The sequence below is a fragment of the Podarcis filfolensis genome, assembly GCF_964270895.1.
Source record: "Podarcis filfolensis genome assembly, chromosome: 1".
Taxonomy (NCBI): domain Eukaryota; kingdom Metazoa; phylum Chordata; class Lepidosauria; order Squamata; family Lacertidae; genus Podarcis; species Podarcis filfolensis.
Window position 1 is genome coordinate 28,270,797 of NC_139604.1, and position 22,449 is coordinate 28,293,245.

The 22,449-nt window shown below is 40.9% G+C and overlaps 1 protein-coding gene across 4 annotated transcripts in view; it reads left to right on the forward strand.

The window, feature by feature from the left end:
• LOC310744875 (sodium channel protein type 1 subunit alpha) overlaps positions 1-21,783 on the forward strand; it is a 106,557-nt gene extending 84,774 nt beyond the window's left edge. For all 4 annotated transcript variants that reach the window (XM_083576763.1, XM_083576765.1, XM_083576764.1 and 1 more), the window contains exons 19-27: positions 765-919; positions 1,550-1,723; positions 3,731-3,853; positions 11,577-11,858; positions 13,996-14,049; positions 14,761-14,898; positions 15,538-15,642; positions 16,166-16,436; positions 18,598-21,783. In XM_083576763.1, the coding sequence (XP_083432889.1) occupies positions 765-919; positions 1,550-1,723; positions 3,731-3,853; positions 11,577-11,858; positions 13,996-14,049; positions 14,761-14,898; positions 15,538-15,642; positions 16,166-16,436; positions 18,598-19,772 (2,477 nt within the window). In that variant the 3' untranslated portion in view covers positions 19,773-21,783. The remainder of the gene's footprint in view (positions 1-764; positions 920-1,549; positions 1,724-3,730; positions 3,854-11,576; positions 11,859-13,995; positions 14,050-14,760; positions 14,899-15,537; positions 15,643-16,165; positions 16,437-18,597) is intronic.
• Positions 21,784-22,449: the final 666 nt, after the last annotated feature.

Sequence of the window (22,449 nt, forward strand, 5' to 3'; positions counted from 1 at the left end):
AACACAGTGCTGCCTCAATACAACTGCGCACGTCAGTTGCTGGCTCTGCTGAAAATGGCTTCTCCATGCAAACCAGGAAGTGGCCTCTACAGACAATGGAACAGCTCTTCTTTTCTTATTTCTGCAGCTGCAATCTCCTAGGTGATACAGACACAGTTGAATGTGCATGTGTACTCTGTCCATTTCTCTCCTTCCCACCCCACTCCTCCCACATGGTCCCAGGTGCTGGCAACCCACACTATGTCACTGGATGTACGTAGATCGTCTGAGGAGAGGGTTAACATTTGCTGATGCCACCACAATCATGGAATCCTACCCCCCCCCCAAAAAAAAACTGCCTATGAGGCTAGACCCTGCCCCCATATGGGGGGGGGTTAGCCACCCCTGTTCTACAGGAAATTAATATTCTTGCAGAAAGACCACAGCTTAATACAATGGTATCTTGGTTTACGAACTTAATCTGTTCCAGAAGTCCGTTCTTAAACCAAAGCATTCTTAAACCAAGGCGTGCTTTCCCAAAGCAGTGGGGGACTCAATTTGCACTCAACACGAAGCGGAACATGTTCTGCTTCCAAGGCAAAGTTCACAAACCAAAACACCTACTTCCGGGTTTGCAGCATCCTTAATCCAAGATGTTCATTAACTAAGCTTTTCTCAAAGCAAGGTACCACTGTAATTCAGATGTCATGGTGGGATATGTGAAAGTAATTAATATTGGGAGGGTTTTCCTTCTGTCTCCTAAAAAATGTAATTTATTGCTTCAGGTTGTGTGAGAAGGTTCAAGTGCTGTGATGTTAGTGTAGAAGACGGGAGAGGAAAACAATGGTGGAATCTTAGAAAAACCTGTTTCCGAATTGTTGAGCACAACTGGTTTGAAACCTTCATTGTCTTTATGATTCTTCTTAGCAGTGGTGCGCTGGTAAGTGAAAACAGAAGAGACGTTAAAAATAAATGTTACTTTTTAAAACTTTTTTTTTTTTTTTTTGCATAGCAGGTGCACTACATCACCGAAACCGAATGATAATTTCACTTGTTGCTAGTTGTCTCTAGCACCCATGAAATATCTAATACAAGTGACAAATTCACTTTTGATTAAGACAAGACACAGAGAGAAAATACGTTACCTAATGGAAGTACAGGGCAAATAGGAAATAAGTTGCATTATTTAGACTTGCTGCAGCTTACCCATTCGCTGGTGTATGATATTAGTCTCTGCTGTCTACAGTTTGTGTTTTTATAAAGTAGGGAGGGGGAACAACTTCAGAGATGTCTTGCAGATGGACTATTAAGTATTATGAGAATTCCTATATGGCCAAAAAATTGTACCGTGCTGCTTCTTTATATGAGGAAATCATTTGTGTTATAGAAATAGTAAGAATGGCAGGGGTGTATGGTGTTATCATTTATACCAGAGCTAGAAGAGGGTCTCTAAAAGGGTTGCAAAAAGGTTTTTAAAATCAAAACTAGGAACAAAGTGAAAAGCAAGCCAATCTTCTAGTCTTTCTACCATAATAAACAATAACACTAAACATTTGGGAACAATTTGCAGGCCTTTGAAGACATATACATTGAACAGAGGAAGACTATAAAGATCATTCTAGAATACGCTGACAAGGTCTTCACCTACATCTTCATTCTCGAGATGCTTCTGAAGTGGGTAGCATATGGATATCAAACATACTTCACTAATGCCTGGTGTTGGCTAGATTTCCTGATTGTTGATGTATGTACCCTGAGTGTTTTCTTTATATATATTTATATATGTGTGTGTATATATATACACAGGTGTGAAGTGCTCATGTTTTTTAGGGTGCCAGCCAGTTAGCATTGACTTTTTCAAAACTTATCCATACCACTTCAATTTCCTCTTCCCTTCCCCTATCAACACTGTGCATGCTCTGAGCACGCTCAGGACTCACTGGCCTTCCCTCCCCACCCCCAAAAATATTTTTGTGCTTTTCCTAATTTTGGGATTCCCCCCACCCCTCCGGCCTACTGATACCTATCTCCTGTGTGTGGATTGTGCCATTTTGCATAGGGGTCCACTCTGAAAATGAGTTCACAATTAATATTAGATCCTTTGCAAATAATAATAATAATAACCATAAAAGATAAGCACATCACCCATTTTCTGCATGGTGGAAGAACAATCACTCTAATATTGCCTTGGAATAGGCCATTAGCATGTAGTGTATTACTTTAAAACTTTAGAATGCATAATGTATTAGCATCGTATTATCATCGTATTAGCAAACTTCACAGAGTTCCACTATCGTGGATTTCATATCGGTGGTAGCCAACGTGGTACTCTCCAGATATAGGCTACAACTTACATCACCCTTGACCATTGGCCATTCTGGCTGGGCCTGATGAAAATAGTGGTCCTAAATATTGGGGGGGGGGCAATACATTGGTTATCCCTATTCTACAGCAACACTTGGTACTGACAAGTGCCATCAGCTATTACGATTACAGATCATAACATCTGGAATGCCCTTTTGCATTTATTTTTTTAAAAAAACCATTTAAAACTTGCATCATGAGAGAATGCAAATTAAATCTCAAAGAGAACAACATTTAAATTATATATTCACTTAAGAATATATATACTCTCTTCACTTAAGAATAAATTATAAATTCACTTAAGAATTTCACACGTTGTGAAAAGTCAAACCAAGCCTTTTTAAAAAAGGGATACCGTATTTTTCGCCCTATAGGGCGCACTGGCCCATAGGACGCACCTCATTTTTTGGGGGGGGGATGAATTAAAAAAAATTATTTCCCCCCCAGCCGCGGGGCTGGGGCGGGGGAAGCCCAAGCTTCCCCCGACCCCAGCCCCCAGAACAGGCTGCCGCAAGCCTTGCGAGCCCGGCGGCAACTCCCGCCGGGCGCGCAAGGCTTGCGGACACCTGCGCGAAGCACGGGGCATCCTCCGGAGGGCACCCCGTGTTCCGCGCTGCAGGCTGTCGCCCGCAAGCCTTGCGCGCCCGGGGGGAGTTCCCCCGGGCGCCGTAGGCTTGCGAACACCTGCGCGAAGCATGGGGCGTCCTCCAGAGGACGCCCCATGCTTCGCGCTGCAGGCTGCCGCCCGCAAGCCTTGCACGCCTGGGGGGAACTCCCCCCGGGCGCTGCAGGCTTGCGGATAGCTTCCTGAAGCCTGGAGAGCGAGAGGGGTCGGTGCGCACCGACACCTCTCACTCTCCAGGCTTCAGCGAAAGCCTGCATTCGCCCCATAGGACGCACACACATTTCCCCTTCATTTTTGGAGGGGGAAAAGTGTGTCCTATAGGGCGAAAAATACGGTAATTCTCTCCAGTCTTACATATTTTACTGCAGAGAAAGATATTCCAGGCTTTAACAATGAAATCATGTTGCTGTATGGGACACAACCTTGCACCTCAGTGGTCCTCCCAAAATAGCCAAAGTATGTGTTTTTACCCCTTGTTGTATTGAAATATTCGTTCTTAGCTGTACTAGGCCCTGTTACACATTTCCAGAGTCAATTGAGAAACCCATTTTGACCACTGCAACCCATTTGCCCAGCTTTCATATGGTGAGCTAATGTATGAATTAAAGGTCCAAAGTTGGCACAGGATGTACTGGATGATGTGCTTTTGATTCTTTATAGTCCTGTGATTCCTTCAAACTCCACAGTCCTGAATCTACAAAGCCTTATAGCATAATATGATGCAAAGTGGCAATTTTTCTTTTTCTTAATTTTTTTTAACAGGTATCATTGGTTAGCTTAACAGCAAATGCACTGGGTTACTCAGAACTTGGAGCCATCAAATCCCTTAGGACACTGAGAGCTCTGAGACCTTTACGGGCCTTGTCAAGATTTGAAGGGATGAGGGTAAGATGAAATGAGAGAAAAGTCTGCCAGACATAAAACGCATGCCTAAATGTAAGGAATGTTCTGTGCATGCCTTTGTGAGGAATGACATAACCATGCAGAAATGCTGCCCTTTCATTCTATTGCACATTTATCGGTAATAGATAAGCAGAAAGCTTCATTAGCAAACCTTAACCCTTTATTCAGTACCATGCATAAGCTGTGTGCATTTATATTACTTTACTTTCTAGCCGATTTGAGGAGTTTGTCAGATTTGCTAATAGTGATTTGAAAGGTGAGTTGATGCGGTGTCATTTTGTTTCTGATAAATTAAATATTTTTTACTTCATTATCTAGTTTACACAGCTTGTTGAAAGGGTGTGCTGCTTTCATAAATTCAGATCTGTAAGCTCTCTTGCTAGTTAAATTAACGGAGAATTAATTTATTCCCACTGAAATTAATGGCTTCAGTTTAGAATTTCATTCAGTAGGTCAAATTTGATTACTATCAGGTCTCCATATAGGTCTCTGTCCCTCTCTCTTTCCCTCTCTCAGTTTTTGACAATGAACTACTTAAACCTAGTGGCATACAAGGACAACTAGTAATCATACCATGTAGACAACTCAGTAAGATTTAATTTTTTTATGGTCTCACTGATTGGACTAAACTTGCTTACGTGACTAATTTAACCAGACAACTCAATGGATTATTTTTCTTTCTTTTTCACAATAGCTAATAATTTCCAAAACACTTAAAGTAATTCCAGCAATCCCCCAGCATTATCTACACAATCATGCAGTGTTACATGTTTTCTTTCTGGGGTAAGTCAGGACCACTGCTTAACATTTATCTTGGAAAAGTTCCTTACCGCACTATACCCCTGTTTTCTTCCGTTCCTTAAAGTTACTGGGTGAATTTGTGCCTGTGTTGAAGTCACCAGCGAAACTCCAAAGACGTCCGTTAAAAACATTCATTTACACTCCCTATACAACCTGATCAAAACTGCATGTTGTTCAAACCTGTTATTTTTAGAGAATGCTTTTTTTTTGCCACTTCATGGAAACATAAGAGGAAACAGCTTTTGAATAATGATAAAAGAAAACCTTTCTAGTGAGATGGGCAGCCAATAACATAGCATGCTGTCTAATTAGTCATGAGACATAAAAGCCACATCAGTACCATGAAACAAAATTTTGAATACTGGAGCTCAGTTCCTCAAATTGTATCCATCAGGTTGCATATATTTTCTTCAAAATTTCTAAGAAGAAATATTGTAAATTGAAACTGACTCGATACATGAATTTCAGGTGCATCTAACCACCCCTTAATTTCAACAAATCCTTTTAAACAAGAAATTCATGAATTGAGAAGTCAGCAGTGGAATAGGGTAAGAGCTGGTCAATTGCTGTAGTGTTCACGAACATTCATTCAGTTTTTTAACTGATTGTTTGGTTTATCCATGTTCATACTTCTTTTTATTTACTATTCATGAACATTCTTGCAAATATGTTTTTGTTGGCACAAATGTTTGGGGAACTGTTGTCCTTTGTACTCATTCCTAAGTAATCTACAAGAATAGCAATGCTGCTAAATGTTCATGTAATACGAGTACCAAGAATATGGCGACCTGAAAATAAATAAATTTCAAAACACATCTGGTTCATATGAATAAGGAATATGATTGTACTAGGTTTCATTTTTCCATTCACAATCTCCGTTGCAACTTTTCTCTTTAATGATATTTAAAAGGAACCAAGGAGTCGTGTACACAACAGTGTCAGTTTTTCACAATTTCCTGTGCATTTTCTCCCACTTAAAGGGTGTCTGTCATTAAGCCAAAGAACAAAATAAGCAACATGTGGCTGACACTTCAAAGTCAATTATAAACAGATTAAATGGATTAAGGGCACAAACAACTTGAACAGTAAACATTATCTGTCCAAAGCACTTGGCCCAAATTTAGAAAGAGCTCTATACATTCACAGAAATCAGTGTGTCTGTTAATGAATGATTCGTGAACAGGAAAAAAAAAAATCCCAGACATAAAACCTGACCAGCTCTCAAAGGAGTCACTGAACTGCACTCTTTTGAGACAGTTTTCATTTCAGCAACTTCATTTTGTGGGGACATGGCAAAGGCAGGATTGGGTTGGTGGCAGAGAAATGATGAATGAAAATCATTAATGCCTCCTTGCTTTCTTCCATGATAACTGCAGCACTGAACTAGTGCCAATGCAGTGCTTCCATATAGAGACAGAAGATTACAAGCAAGTCATTCTGACATTGCAAATGAGTCATGGGCACCAGGTTTTCTTCTTAGTCTACTGGATGTTCTGCAGAAAGTGTAAATCTGGATTAAATGGGGGGAGACATATGAGCAGATATTTTGATGCTATGTTGAAGAAACCTGCATTCGTGATCAGTAGAGGGCTACCTCGGAAGTCGAACAGAATCCGTTCCGGAAGTCCGTTTGACTTCCAAAATGTTCAGAAACCAAGGTGCGGCTTCCGATTGGCTGCATTCCTCCAGCCAATCAGAAGCCACAGAAGTCGCGTCGGACGTTTGGCTTCCAAAGAACATTGGCAAACTGGAACACTCACTTCTGAGTTTGGGGCATTTGGGAGCCAAAACGTTCGACTTGCAAGGCGTTCGGGATCCAAGGTATGACTGTACTGATCCCACAATAAACAGCTGTCTCAAAGCACCCTGGGCCCAATAGCATGCTTCACAAAATTTGTTATAATATCTTTATATGTTTGGCATTGCTAATCTTCCACAGGGACTCCAAAGCTTCTCCAATAGTATCTGCTATTGGTCTTCTGGGACTTCCATTCTCAGCATGACTCAAATAATACCAGGTTTTTCTGACAAGCCGTGTTCAGAGTTTGGTGCTGAAGTGGGAATTCATGACCTCTGACTGAAGCAGCCAAAGAGCCAAATGGGGTTAGAGGCTACTTTGGAGTGAAAGATGACAAGCACTGCATCTCGATTTGAGGATAATTTAGAGAGATGAAAACTGTTACAGAATTAAGGGCCAGTCTTGTGAGGGGAAGAAGGCATCATAAACAAGACCTTTAGTTAACCACTTTGTAGTCTAGTTGGCGATAAAAAATACTGTTCAAATTTAAATGAAACTGAGGTCAAGCATCAACCGTCTTTTTTAAAAAATGTGTTATTTAAAAATTGGTTTTGTGTAATTGACTGGTGGAATGGACCACACCAAATTTTAAAGCAGCTTGCAAAAAAAAATAATCCCCATGAAATCAGAACCTAAAATTCTGACCTGTTGTTCTTACCTATCAAGTTTGGGTTTTCACATATTTGTATTATGATATTTAAATGTGGAGCTTTAAATTAACTTCATATGATTTCTCTGTTCGAAAATTGATAAAATTATTCCTATGCGGAAGAAAAATCCAAGACCTAAGGACAGCGTAAGTCTGTGAAGTATAACAACTATTTTAACATGCACAACAGGGACAGGGGAATTATTTATCAAAGTAAACGTTTAAAAAATGCAAGGCTGTTGTGTTATTGTGAGAACTGTTTAAATATATTCAAAAGTAAATTTAAACCATCCTAACTCCACAGAGGTGCTGGAAGGCAAAGTAAATAATCGCTTTTATGTGAATTAAATCTGTCACAGATTGGAAGCTATATTCTAATCTCAGTGCACGTAGATCAATGCTTATAACTACATGCAAAGTGAGATTTGAATATACCCATTGCTTTATATTTACCATTTTTAAAGCTCCCTGTAATGTAATGATCTTGCAGTAGTTCAAAATATGTAAAGCATGTGTTTATGTGTAAACTCACTGAAAGAGAGCATGTTACGCCGTGCTTGATGTATTTTTCTTAGAGCAGTAAAGCGGAAAAGGAGTTTTTAAAAATTAATCCACCTTGCAGTTTTAGTTTTGCATGTCTTCTGCACATTTCTGGCTGATTGCTTTAAAGTGATATCATATTTCAAATTTCCAGTCCAGTTTCCGAGGCAGCAACATGAAAAGCAAATTGGTATCTCGAACTTTATTCTGTACAATTCAGAAGATATGCTTAAAAGTGCCTCTTACATTGATACAGTAATAACTCTTTTTACAATTGACAGAATCAGAAACATGTTTTCCGTTTCTCCAGGTCTAATTATTGAATTATCTTTGCATAGCCAATTTATTTTTATGGGTGAGGTGGACAGCTAATTCCTCCTTCAATCCTTCTGCAATAATTAATTACTTTTCACAGCTTGATTGTTTCACACAGCTTTCACCCCTAGATTGTTTCATTCTATAAGGCCAGAAATAATGACAAGAGGGAAACAATAACAAAGGCTAAGATCAATGGGTTGGAGTCAAAGGTGGCGTTCTAGTCATGGAAGGGTTATTCAAACTCCACAGTAGAGTGCTATGTAAGAAAGGTGAAACCAAGACTGAAATACACCAGGAATGGCTAACTTATGGCTCTCTAAATGTTGATGGACTCTAGCTCCCATCATCCTTGACTTTTGACCATGCTGGTTGGACCTGATGGGAGTTGGAGTCCAGCAGCACTGCAGGGCCAGAACTTCCCCAACCCTGCCAACACATTTGTTCTGAAATGATGAGCATTTCAAGTGAATTTTGTTAAGGCTGAAGAAAAATTCATATACTTGAGATTTAACCAGTTCTGTGACTTTATTTATATCAAACTGTCTCCTTGTGAGAAAGAAAAGAGAATAAACAAACGTTCAGCTCCAAAATATCCCCTGACCAAAAGCCCTCTAAATGCCAAGCATTATGTTCCACCATAATGCGATAATTCAATTGCCATGCCAACTCCTCCCTCCCCCCTGATTTTTACTGCCATGCAAACTACCTGTACTGTAACCTTCCAATTTACATGTTGGGGTTCCACCTTATAGGACAAAGCTTTATCCTGAAAGGAGAACCTGCAGCAGAATACTGTAGTGTGAAATGTTCCTGCTCAGGCTTTCAGCCAGCCATTCCCTCTTCCAGGATACTCTATTCCACTCACCACAGTTAATAATAATAATTATTATTTATTTATACCCTGCCCATCTGGCTGGGTTTCCCCAGCCACTCTGGGTGGCTTCCAACTGAACACTAAAATACAATAAGCTATTAAACATTAAAAACTTCCTTAAACAGGGCTGCCTTCAGATGTCTTCTAAAAGTTTGGTACTTGTTTTTCTCTTTGACATCTGGTGGGAGGGCGTTCCACAGGGCGGCCACCACTACCGAGAAGTTTTCCATTTCCTCCCAACATTCTGTGCCCACTGAGCATGCTCAGTCTTCAATACACTGTCAGGGGCCCCCTCCTTTTATAGTTTTTCCCTAAATAATTTCTTACTTCTGCTAATCTTGGGTCCCCCCCCCCCAAAAAAACCACATCTTGTGTGTGGATGGTGCTGTTTTGCCTATGTAAGGATAGGCACTTGGGGAATGAGCTTGCTATTAGTATATCATGTTCTATTTAACCATCAGCTAGGCAAGATGGCCCCATAGTCACATGAGTTCCCCACAGCGCTGCTCAAGGTTTAGGAGAGGAGCAAGGAGGCTGTCACCTTCGAGAGCACTCATCCTTCATTCCCTATGGCCGCTGCCAGCTGCACAACTTAAGCGCTGGTGTACAGCAAAAAGAGCCTAGAATGCTGTTTCCAAAATAACCACAGCATGCAGCTGTATGGGAAGTGGTGTTGGGAGAAGGGGGCGTGATCTAACCCTGAACGCTTTTGAGAGAAAGGAAACCTTGCTGCAGCGTAGTTAGCCAGGCTTGAAGCAAAATCATTTCAAAGCACTGCCATGCACAACTTTCTAAGTTGGGAAAGGAGCTTTCTAAGCAGCTGTGTGAGCTCCAAGGACACCCTCCCGAAGTTCATAACTTGTGTTTGGACTGGGTTCTGAGGGCCTGCTCTGGTTGTTCCTTGGTATTTTTACAGTGAGCAAGGCTTTGCAAAAACCGCAACACAGTTTGCGCATCACATTGTGGTCAAACCATTGTTGAAATGAACCGTGGCTTATGTGTAATGAGCTAACGCACGCTGCTAAAATCACAAGCGTTTCTCCTCTACTGCTGCCGTGCTGCCGGGAAACGAAGCCTAGGCAGGGTTGCAATCAAACCTGGGCTCACAGTGGTTTGTTTCTCTCTAAAGAAACCACAAGTGGTAACCAAGGATTGTTTTTGGCAAGCTTGTTTCCCAGCACCGCACCAGAACACTGCACATTTGCAGCAAACTCTGGTTTTATTTTAACGATGGTTTAACGAGACTTGCAAACCAGGCCTCTAGTGCTCACTCCTCTGAAGGTGACTGATGCTGGGAACATGCATTTAAAAACTCACTAATTGTAAACAAAGCGCATATCTCCCTGATCCAGTTACAGGCTTTTTCTGCATGCGTATCCCTCCCTGGATATGAAGCCACAAATAGGTCCTGCTTGTGTAGTTCTGCTGCTCAATCCATCGATCTATGGATTGTGGACTGTGCATGAAGAGCCCTCTTGGGGAAAAAGTTAAATCCCATCAATTAGAAAAATGATAGTGGTCAGGAACCCTCTCTCTCTTTCTCTGCCAAAGACCCGATCAGTAGGATTTGGGTTTTTGGAGAGGGTTCCTCAAATAAAGTTGTGGTTGTTCTGTGCCTACCTGTTGGAGTACAGCCATGCTAATTAATGCTGAAAAGGAAGTGTATTCCACATTTAAATATTAATAACCTCTCCACCGTCCCCATCCCCCCCCCCAAAACAGTATAGCAGTTTTGGGGAGGAAAGAAAACTTGGGTTGGATCTATAGGTGCCATTCTGTTTCTAGAAGGTCCTTTGAGCCAACAGGGGCTCCCACTAACATAAGGTGGAGAGTGAACAATCACAGATTCCTCCAGTCCACCCCCTTGGACCCCCGGAGCAGATATCTAGGGGACTGCAGAGGGAGTGACCTTTCCACGAGTGGAACTCCACTAAAGGGATCTTAGGCTCGTTAACATCTTAGGTTTCTTGATAGCATTCTTCCCAGTCATGTTTTATTAGATAAACTTACAGATGTATTGCAGTCAATAAAGTAAGGTGTTTCTTGATTTAGTCAAGGAGTCCAGTGTGTTTAAATGTTTTTGATACTTTCATTAAACACCTAGCTATAAGGACATACAAATTTTTCATTTATTCATTTTTAAACAAAATGTTTAAACTGAAAATAGATTCATTTTCTCAATAAAGACTGGAGCTTGAAATAAACTATGTGATTATTTAAATAAGCACATATTGCAAAACTGTCTGGCTTTCTTCTGCAAAGAAATTAATCTTTGTAATAATAATGCATGGTTAACTGTACAAGATATATATATATACTAATCTTGACTAATTCTCTTTGATAACATTATTGACATTTTGTGTTTTTAGTTTTAAAGAAATTATACAGTCATTTCAGTTTATATTTTGATTTTCTGTATTAGTATTTTAACATATATCTCTTTTTTTACAGAGATCAACAATCTTCATGTTACTATTATCAGGTTTTTTTAGTTTTTACTTTTATTTAAGTATTTTAGTTTTCTCATCTTTGATGTTGTTGCATATGTGAAAGTTTTCTTTAAAATAGGGACTCTGTTGCAATCAAAATTGTGATTAGCAATTTAATAATTCACTCTAAAAAATAAAATAAAACAGAAAAATTATGCATTGATGCAACAGAGTGATTATGTTATTGCTGTAAGTATTCTTATACTCTTTTTTCCCCTCCTGTATTTGTGTATTAGGTGGTTGTGAATGCCCTTCTAGGAGCGATTCCATCCATCATGAACGTGCTTCTCGTTTGTCTTATATTCTGGCTAATTTTCAGCATCATGGGAGTAAACTTGTTTGCTGGCAAGTTCTACCACTGCATTAATACCACAACTGGTGACATGTTCACAATCGAAGAAGTTTTCAATAAGAGTCAGTGTGAGGAGCTCATACAAAGAAATGAATCCGCCAGATGGAAAAACGTGAAAGTTAACTTTGATAATGTGGGATTTGGGTATCTTTCTTTACTGCAAGTAGTAAGTGAACACTCTTTACAGACTACTTCTTGTTTACTTAGTGTACAATAAAAAGTTGGTTCAACTATTTTGTCACAGTCTGATCAGGCTCATAGGAATTTGCTAGGAATTCGGTGGTAAGAGGGTCATGGAATCACTGTAGACTGCCAGAATATAAAATGAAGGTAGCCTAAAATGTTACTTTGAGGCTGTGAGACTAGGTCTTGGGAGATCCAGTTTCACCTTCTGGGCGCTCATTAGCTATTTGCCAACTCTCAAACTAACCTACCTCACAGTGAGCATAAAAGTGGAAAAGACGCATACACCATCTTCAGCTCCTTGGAGGAAAGTGATATATTTATGATATGATATGATGTCTGTTCAGAAGTCAGTCCCATTCAGTTCTCACAACTTAATATAGAATTGTAGACCCTCCCAGTGGCATAGCGTGGGTTGCCAGTGCACAGAGCCATGAAGGGAGGGGAGGAAACAGATGGAGTATGCATGAGCTTTCAAGTGCCAATCGCCATCTGCGTCACCCAGAAGATCGCAGCTGCCGAGATAAGAAAAGAGTTGTCCTGTTGTCTGGAGAGGTCACTTCCTGGTTTGCATGGGGAAGCCGTTTTCAATGGAGCCCAGCAACAGAAGTGAGCAGCTATACTGAGGCAGCACCTGGCGTTGAAATTTTGTGTCCCTAACCATTTAGCATCCGGGGCAACCACCCCTTTGCCCTCCGCACGCTATGCCACTGGTCCCACCTCTTATTCTGCATAGCCCTACCTAGGGTTTTATTTCTTGGTCAAGCTACAAGGTGATGCTCAAGTATGCTGCTAAAGAATCTTAGGAAACATCTTTCATAGAGAGAGTTGACATGCATAATTCTCCTAGTCATTTATTTAGATTAGTGCTTTGTAGCTGGGATCATCTGAACAATGACTATAAGTATAAACGCTAGTGGCACTGGTTGAGAATAAAAATTGTACTTGACGTTTTGTGAAATCAGTGAATATGGTTGGATAGTATATAACAAGAAGCTGACATTTCTTTAAAAAACACCAGTCCTTTAAGTATAGTTCTTTAGAGTGTTATAATTGCTCACCAACCTACAATAAATAAATAAATGGGGCATCTGGATTTCCTTCTTTGGTAGCATGGACTCTTCTGCATTAGAACGGGCAGTGGGCATGTAGGTGAGAATAATTATCCCACCTACAGGGGAGTCAGTCCCATTGAACACTGTGAGTGGAATCCAGCATGGTGCTAAGGAAATCGTTCTATCCCTGCAAGGATTTCTGCTTGCACAACAAAACGTTCTCCTCCTCTGTTAATTAACATGCATAATAAGCAGGGGTGTCAACTTGAATAAAATATTTGAAGTGGGGCAGTTAAGCCCCACCCTGCATCACTGATCACAAGACGCAATGCACCCACACAATTTCAATGGCAATGCCCATCACCTTGGGGGGGGGCAGCCCCCTCAAATATTTTATGGAGGGATGAAAGGACCTCAGCCTCTAGGAGTTTGCTCCTATGATAATAAGTATCGTTGTAGTAGAAATGCGCGGGGGGGGGGGGTTAAGTTATTTATGAGCCTGTTAAATCTTAGGATACATTAAAGTACCTTAATTCCATATTGCCAAAGGTATCATCTTTTGTACCTGTGCTTTGTATAATGAACTGAAATACTGAAACCTTTGTTTGCTTCTTAATTTTCTTAACTGTATCAGCTGGAGCAGGACTAAATTAGGCCTCCTTGAAATCAGTGGGACTTAAGCCAATTCATGCCCATCATGCCAATTTGATTTAGTTGGGACCAATTTCATTTCATGAGGAAGGAAGCTTAACAAACTTACATCACAATCCTATGCATGTCCACTCAGAATGAGTTTCATAGAGTCAATGGGGCTTACGCCCATTGGAGGCATGCTTGCTTGTCAGCAAGTCTCTTTGAACTTAACGGAACTTATTTTTGACCAGTATAGGATTCCACTGCATGGCAGGATCAAGCCCACTGAAAGCTTGAGCAGCTCCCCTTTACTTTAGTCCATAGTTATAGCATATGTATATGTTAAGCATTTCCTTTTGGTAACTCTGGTACAAGACATTGAGCACGGCTGTGAGTTCAGAGTTTTATGTTTAAAATATTTTCTTGATGCAGGCTACATTTAAAGGATGGATGGACATTATGTATGCAGCGATTGATTCAAGAAATGTAAGTACTTTGCATTCTTTGCCCCACAAAGGCTCTAGAATTCTGCTGATGAAATGCGCTTGAGGATAACATTAATGTGAACATGAATTATGTTCAAATTCAATAGCACCCTAATTGGTTTATGTTCCTTTATACTTTGCTGGAAGCTGCCCAGAGTGGCTGGGGTAACCCAGGCAGATGGGCAGGGTACAAGAAGTTTATTAACATTATTATTATTTAAGATGGACGGGGTACAAGAAATACCACCATCATCGTAACATAAAGAATTCCAGGCATGCTGACAATTAAAGTGAAGATATAGCATTGCTATGGGGCCCGCCGGAAGTGCTTTTGCATTGTGCCTTTAGGATCATTTGTACTTATGGTGGTGGCTGTACACAATCCTGCACCTGTTTCATACCACAAACGGTGGGGGCATCTGGCAGCATTGTATTGCTTTTGTTGTGCTAGAGTGCAAGAGTGCCCCTCCAGATGGCAATAGTGCAGGAACATTGGGGAAGCATCGCAGAACTAATAAGGTGTGTTGGTGCCCCGTATAAATTCGTCACTAATGCTCTATTAGTACATCATTGACATGTTCAGTTATACGCCTGCCAAAACACACACATTCACACATCTGGAGGGGTCCAGAGTTGTCTTGATGCCAACTTGCAAGCTTTTTTAAAAAATAAACTATGTTGAGGTTTCACAATCGTTTTGCTTACTTTGTAGGTACTACAGCAGCCTAAGTATGAAGACAACCTTTATATGTACCTTTACTTTGTTATCTTCATAATCTTTGGGTCATTCTTCACCCTGAATCTATTCATTGGCGTCATCATTGATAACTTCAATCAGCAAAAAAAGAAGATAAGTATTTTACCTGCGTTACCTTTAAAGCTCACATCATAAACTCTGGCTAAATCATGTGAACCGATTAAAAGAAATAGTTGCTCTGACTTTTAAAGGGAAAAGTGGAGAGACCTATACATATTCATGGCCGTTTGGGAGAGAACCTTACCTTGCAAAACATTGAAGAGCTACAATGTTTGGTCATTGGAAAGAAGTTCCTGCGGAGTGGTCTAGTGGTTGCCCACACCTCCTCTCAGAATGCAGGGGCAGTTAAGGTTTATATTGGGGGTGGGTAATCTGTGCTCCTTCAGATGTTGCTGGACTACAAATCCCATCACCCCAACCATTAGCTGTGCTACCTGGGATACATATGGAAAGCCACAATTTCCCTACCTCTGTTCTACATAAAATTTTCCATTCTTACTGAATTGAGCCTAAATTAAAATTCTTATTCTACAATCAGTAAATGGGCACAACTGTTTAAAGGGTATCACCTTTTACCGGCATCGCTGGAAAATTTGGAAGAACCTCATTGTAAAAACCAATTAAGCCCAATATTTGTTTTTCTTTTGATTATGAATATGGAATAAATGCAAGTAAGTGTATAGGCCATCTATGAGAATGTGATTATAACCATTTTTCATGTTATGCCCTTACTTTGGAGGTCAAGATATCTTTATGACAGAAGAACAGAAAAAGTACTACAATGCAATGAAAAAGTTGGGGTCTAAAAAGCCTCAAAAGCCTATTCCTAGACCAGGGGTAAGTGAGACTATTCTAGATTGAAAGTTTCATTTTAAAAACAGCAAATGAGAAGTGAGTTTAAGCTTTCTGTAAATTGGAGAGAGCAATCAATATTTGAATATATTTAAGTGAGTTTGTTTTTCTTGGTTTGGGGCATGCATGTTGTTGTTGTTTAGTTGTTTAGTTGTGTCTGACTCTTCATGACCCCATGGACCAGAGCACGCCAGGCACTCCACTGCCTCCTGCAGTTTGGTCAAACTCATTTTGGTAGCTTCGAGAACACTGTCCAAACATCTCATCCTCTGTCGTCCCCTTCTCCTTGTGCCTTCAATCTTTCCCAACACTGGGCATGCATATGTGCAAACTATTTGTACTTCTAAAGACATCTGAAGGTAGTCCTGTACTGAAAAGTTTTTGTTTGATGTTTCGCTATGTTTTTATTGTGTGTGTCTATATCTATATATGTTATTAATTAAGTTGTAATCTAGCAGTGTGCACACCAGAGCCTTAACTGATTTAATATCTCTTCTTTATACCTCAGAACAAATATCAAGGCATGGTCTTTGATTTTGTGACAAGACAAGTATTTGACATCAGTATTATGATTCTCATCTGCCTTAATATGATCACCATGATGGTCGAAACAGATGACCAAAGTAAAGAAATGGAAGATATACTGTACCGGATTAATCTGATCTTCATAGTCCTTTTCACTGGAGAATGTGTCTTGAAACTAATTTCCCTGCGCTATTATTATTTCACCATTGGATGGAACATTTTTGATTTTGTGGTTGTCATCCTCTCCATTGTAGGTAAGGCCCGTTCTAAACAAAGCAAGGCAAATGTCAAAAGTATATTAAGGTGCTTCAAATGTTGCTTTATTTCTTTCGCTGTTTCCAGTTGCTCAGCCACGTTGATTCCTAGTTGCATCTTCTGTAATTGTGTCATATGCATCACAATCGTTTCTGAATATGTTTGACATATGTGCAAAAAAAAGATTTATCTTTGTCTGTGATGATACAGGTAGCTTGCATCCATTTCATCCAGTGAGGGAAATTCCAGACAGGTTGAAATCTCAAATTCCTAGATCTCAGTGAGCAGGATTTTCCTCTCCTTTCTGTCCTGGCCCCCTCACTGTTCAGTAAAGACTGGTACTCTCACATCCACCAATATATTTGGTTAGAAAGTCCCTGCATATTTATCTTCCCACTTTGGAGACTGTGGCATCTCCCCTTGCCCCAGCTTTCTTTCTTACGAAAACACCCCCGAAAGATGGTGAGTCACATATTCCACTTCTGGGAGTCCTCCTGTGGGTGAAATCATTCCAACACAGGAGGGTTTTCCTCTCCCTGTTTTTATTTTTAGTAGCATGGTAAGTATATTTGGTTAAGCACATTGGAAGGGTCGGTGGGAAACAAAAATTACACAAGCTGCTTAAAAATCCCAACAAAACAGGATATGTTTTCTAAGTTCATTCTTACACTTAATCTACAAAGCAATACTCCCCCAAAGGCTATAATTTACAAGCTCTTAAAGAAATGATGAAACGGAAAATGTTTTTGATGAATGCCCCATTTGCCTCTATATGTGGTTAAACCACAGAGCCTAGGACTTGCCGATCAGGTCGGCGGTTTGAATCCCCACGACGGGGTGAGCTCCCATTGCTCGGTCCCTGCTCCTGCCAACCTAGCAGTTCGAAAGCACATCAAAGTGCAATTAGATAAATAGGTACCGCTCTGGCGGGAAGGTAAACGGCGCTTCTGTGTGCTGCTCTGGTTCGCCAGAAGCGGCTTAGTCATGCTGGCCACATGACCCGGAAGCTGTACGCCGGCTCCCTCGGCCAATAAAGCGAGATCAGCGCCACAACCCCAGAGTCGGCCATGACTGGACCTAACAGTCAGGGGTCCCTTTACCTTTACCTTACCACCACCTCACTATGTAAAGAAGTTCACTAGAGTAACAGCTGATTCTTATGTCAACACTGGAGATGGGGCAATGTTTTGCACTACACCTGAGGGCAATAGCCTAGCCTATGAGGGTGGAGAACAGGCTGCCTGCACTGGTGTACTGAGGGGGGCAGGGTGAGCGCACTGGGCACCATTTGGGGAAAGGGTGCCATCGCGGCCTCCCCCCCAGGATGCATGCCAGGCACATGCCCTCCAGGGACGTGCGCCAGCCATGCCCCTGCCTGTTCTCCGCTCCGGGGACTGCAGCATGTTGCTCTGCCACTGGCTGCCTGACACACGTATGGTAGCTTTGTCCACCAATACCTATTGCCACTCCTCATTTTGCAGCATCTGCTGCTGAGGTGGCCAACTCATTCAGCCTACTAGTTAGGGCCAGATCTAGTGGGGATGCAGCAACCCATCCAGCTCAGCTGTCAGGGGGGAACCAAGAAGTTGCTAAGTTGGATGGAAACAGCCACCATCCTCCTTTAATGTCAGCCCAGCAGGCTTGCCTGCTCCATAGGGCAGGAGCCTCGGCCTTGTTTATTACCTTGATAAGGTATGTTTCTGTTGGTTATCACTGCGTTCTAGTATCCAAAGTGCCTTTGTTCCATTTCTGACATCTGCATAAGCCAACTGTTGCCTAATGTGTTATATTTAAATTGGTTACTCCCAGATGTGCTACTTGATTTAGATTTCAAATAACAATAGGTTAAGATGAATGAATCTAGAAAGGCTTAGATGACATAATTTTCTATGTGTTAGATAAAATATAATAGTTGACTTCTAGCATTCTTGAGTTGTTACTGCACACTGCCATAAAGTCGGAAACTTGGCAGTTTACAGCCCATGTTTACTTAGAAATAAGGGTTGCTTTGTTCAATGAGATTTACTTCTGAGTCATTGTGCATAGGATTGCAGACTTTGTCACTGAAAGCTCCTTAAAGTTCACAGGTAAGTCAAGGCAGGACATTGGCATTGATAAACCATTAGCCCTAAGACTATTGCTTAATTGTATTTTTAACAGGTATGTTCCTAGCAGAGATTATTGAAAAATACTTCGTGTCACCCACCTTGTTCCGAGTGATCCGACTTGCCAGGATAGGTCGAATCCTGCGTCTCATCAAGGGTGCTAAAGGGATCCGCACTCTGCTTTTTGCCTTGATGATGTCTCTCCCTGCCTTGTTCAACATCGGTCTTCTCCTTTTCCTGGTCATGTTCATCTATGCTATATTTGGAATGTCCAACTTTGCCTACGTGAAGAGAGAAGTGGGCATTGATGACATGTTCAACTTTGAAACTTTTGGCAACAGCATGATCTGCCTCTTCATGATCACCACCTCTGCTGGCTGGGATGGGTTGCTAGCTCCCATTCTCAACAGTGGGCCACCAGACTGTGACCCTAAAAAAGACCACCCGGGAAGCTCAGTCAAAGGAGACTGTGGCAATCCTTCTGTTGGGATCTTCTTCTTTGTCAGCTATATCATCATATCATTTTTAGTTGTAGTAAACATGTACATCGCTGTCATTCTGGAGAACTTTGGTGTGGCGACCGAAGAAAGTGCTGAGCCTTTGAGCGAGGATGACTTTGAGATGTTCTATGAAGTCTGGGAAAAGTTTGACCCAGATGCAACCCAGTTTATGGAATTTGAAAAACTCTCGGAGTTTGCAGCTGCTCTGGAACCTCCTCTTCATTTACCAAAACCCAACAAGGTTCAGCTGATTGCGATGGATCTACCCATGGTAAGTGGTGACAGAATTCACTGCCTTGACATCTTGTTTGCTTTTACGAAGCGCGTCCTCGGGGAGAGTGGAGAGATGGATGCTCTCCGCATACAGATGGAGGACCGCTTTATGCAATCCAACCCTTCCAAGGCCTCCTACGAGCCCATCACAACTACATTGAAACGTAAACAAGAGGAGTTGTCCGCTGTCATCATTCAGCGGGCTTACAGGCGGTATCGCCTAAGACAGACAATACACCAAGCTTCCTTTGTATATAATAAAAATAAATTAGAAGGAGGAGCAGGCCAACGTCTCAAGGATGAAATTCTCATTGACAAGATCAATGAAAACTCTTACACAGAAAAAACAGACCTGACCATGTCCACCGCTCTTTGTCCACCATCCTACGACCGCATAACCAAGCCCATTGAAGAAAAACACGAAAAAGAAGGTAAAGATGTACAGAAGAAAAAGTAAAGTGCCAGTTTAAACAAAAACACAAAACTGATTGGGTGACAAATTGTTTACAGCCTGTGTGAGTAATGTAGTTGTGTCAACAGGACTCCTCTAGGCGGTATATGCCAAACAGACAGTTTTTACAAATATACTGTATTCTTTAAGGTCAGTGCCTATAACAAGACAGAAACCCCTCGTCGTCAAAATGTGACTATATATAAACTATGGGAAGCATGACAGGAGGTTCCTGTTTTCATTACCAGCTGACACTGCTGAAGAGGAGAGGAAAAAATGGCTAATCAGACTGTAGGGACCAGTAAAAGGGGTTGGGAGGGGGGGAACACTAATTTGTGTGTGTGTTAAAACATAGAACACTTAGTACAGTCAGTAAGTATATCCATTTCAACTGCCACATTTGTCATCTTTTTACGAAATCTGTGTTGGTGGATTCCTTTCCTTTCTTCCTTCCTTCCTTTCTTTCTTTTTATTCACACATTGTGACTATTTTTGTAAATGGGGTTTATGCTGGGGAAAGGGGGTAAGTACTACTTTGTCGGTATGAGGACCAGGCGTTCTATTATATGACTCTCTTATATGCACACCAAAATGATTTGCATGGGGGCATGCTGCACTTCTTATAGATCATGCATGGGGGGAAAACATTACGTCCACCAAGAGCAACGAGTTTTTAACAACTCTTGTTAAAACTGCGAGGGAATACTCCGTTCTGAGGTGCTTTAACAAACGTGTTTCATGTTGTGTTACATTCGGGCAAGTGTTTAAATGCCTCTAAAGTCCCCTCAAACTCACCAGAGCAAAACAAGACAGATTATTTTTGCACCGGCAATTAAATCTCAGCTAGAGCTGGAGTCGGGAGTCGCTGTTTTTATGTCTGTGTCAATTATTTTTCCCTGTATGGTGTATTCGAGGCAATGTGCCCTTAAAAAAGAAAAGAAAAAAAGAAACAACTGAACTGACCAAAAACCCCTTTATGAATTTGTTCCGCTTCATCCTGCAGTATTGTTTAGCCATCTTCAGCTCTCAGCCAGGTTGCCAACGTACGTGTTCAATGAAGAGCCCTCTGTTGTGTAAATAGTAATTTTACCTGTGGTGCATGTTTGAGCAAATGAATAACGACCTGAGCACATTTATTGCATCAAATATGTACCACAATAGGTTTAGTGTGCAAGCTTTCAACAGGTAAAAACAATGTATTCTGTACCATTATAGATAGTTTGGATCCTATCAGTGCATGTTTATATTGCCTATGCTGCTCTTCCTTCAAGTGTCCAGAATCTTAAATATGGGAAGCCATACGTCAGAGGTAAAGTGGAAAAAAGTGTTCAACAAGACCTCATCCCCTCATATCATTAAGCAATATTTGCAGCTACTTGAGAGGTTCTTTCTTTCTGTTTGACATTTTTAAATTTGAAGTGAAAACCAATCTGATGTATAGCCAGACTGTACAGACATGTTGCAAACTGCTAAACCTGTTGAAAATAATGTGGTTAGAATTTTATAAGCAAATATAAATATTGTAAAAAAAAATCATGTTTGTTTTATTTTTGAGCATTATGTACATAAAAATGAGAAATGAATTTTATCTTGAGGTTGACGTTGCAGCCTTTTGGGTTACATTCTGTCCATAGCACTTTCTCACGGAAGAACTTCAGAAAATAAGAAACGAAGAAGAGACGGGTAATTGTAGCTTTCTGCTTTTTAAAATTGTATTTGCAAACATTTTCAAGGTGCAATAATTAAATTATTTGTGAAGGAAAGATTCACAGTTCGCTTGCTTCCAGCAATTCTTTGCACTTGGAAGAGGATGCAATGTTTTTATTTTAAATCTCTAGCAGTGCCTGCATCAGAAAATGTAGCCTTTTTCTTTCACAGAACCATGTTCTTTTCCTGTTTTTATTTACGCGGACTGTGTTTGTTCATTTGACTCATGCTTTAATAGAACTGTTACAAATATATCTTGGGTCCACAGTATTTTTTCACAGAAAAAAAATAGCAGAATTATATAACCAAACACATCAGGACATTTTATGTTTCTTACATGGGATATGTTAAATATAGATTATTTCTTTTAATAAACAATCAACTTATACTGTATTGGTGAACTGCATGCAGGAAATGCTACTAATATCCTAAATAATGCTATACATCATTACTAATGTGCAAAATAATAAAGATTAATTTTTTATTGTAATTTCCTTGGCTACTTTTCGTATCTAGGACAAAATGAATTGCAACCTCTGATTGTCAAGGAGCTGTCAGGCAAGCACAGGGCAGGAAAGAACCTGAGACACGAAAGGCAATTAGCTTTTGTTCACAGAAAGTAACAACACAGCAGAGGTCCTTTAGCTCTAGTCGGAGATGTAGCTGAAACTGACCACTGGTCCTGCCTTTTCTCTCTAACCTCTCACTCAAGACCCCCACCCTGCAAGCAGACAAAAGCTGTATCAAGGGAGCGAGCTCCTCTTCTGGGTCTGTCTGGACCATTGCTCAGCAATGTGCAGGACTCTCCTCGAGCAGGGGGTCGGGGGGGGAGGACCAGCAGAACTGGGACTGTCCTGCTACTGGGTAGCACTGGCAACCTCTGACTTCTCTCTCTCTGAGTCTGCACTGACACTGTGACTCTCAGCCTCCAGCCCTGTCCTGGAAGAGTCTCTTTCTTCTGACAACCCCCCCCCCA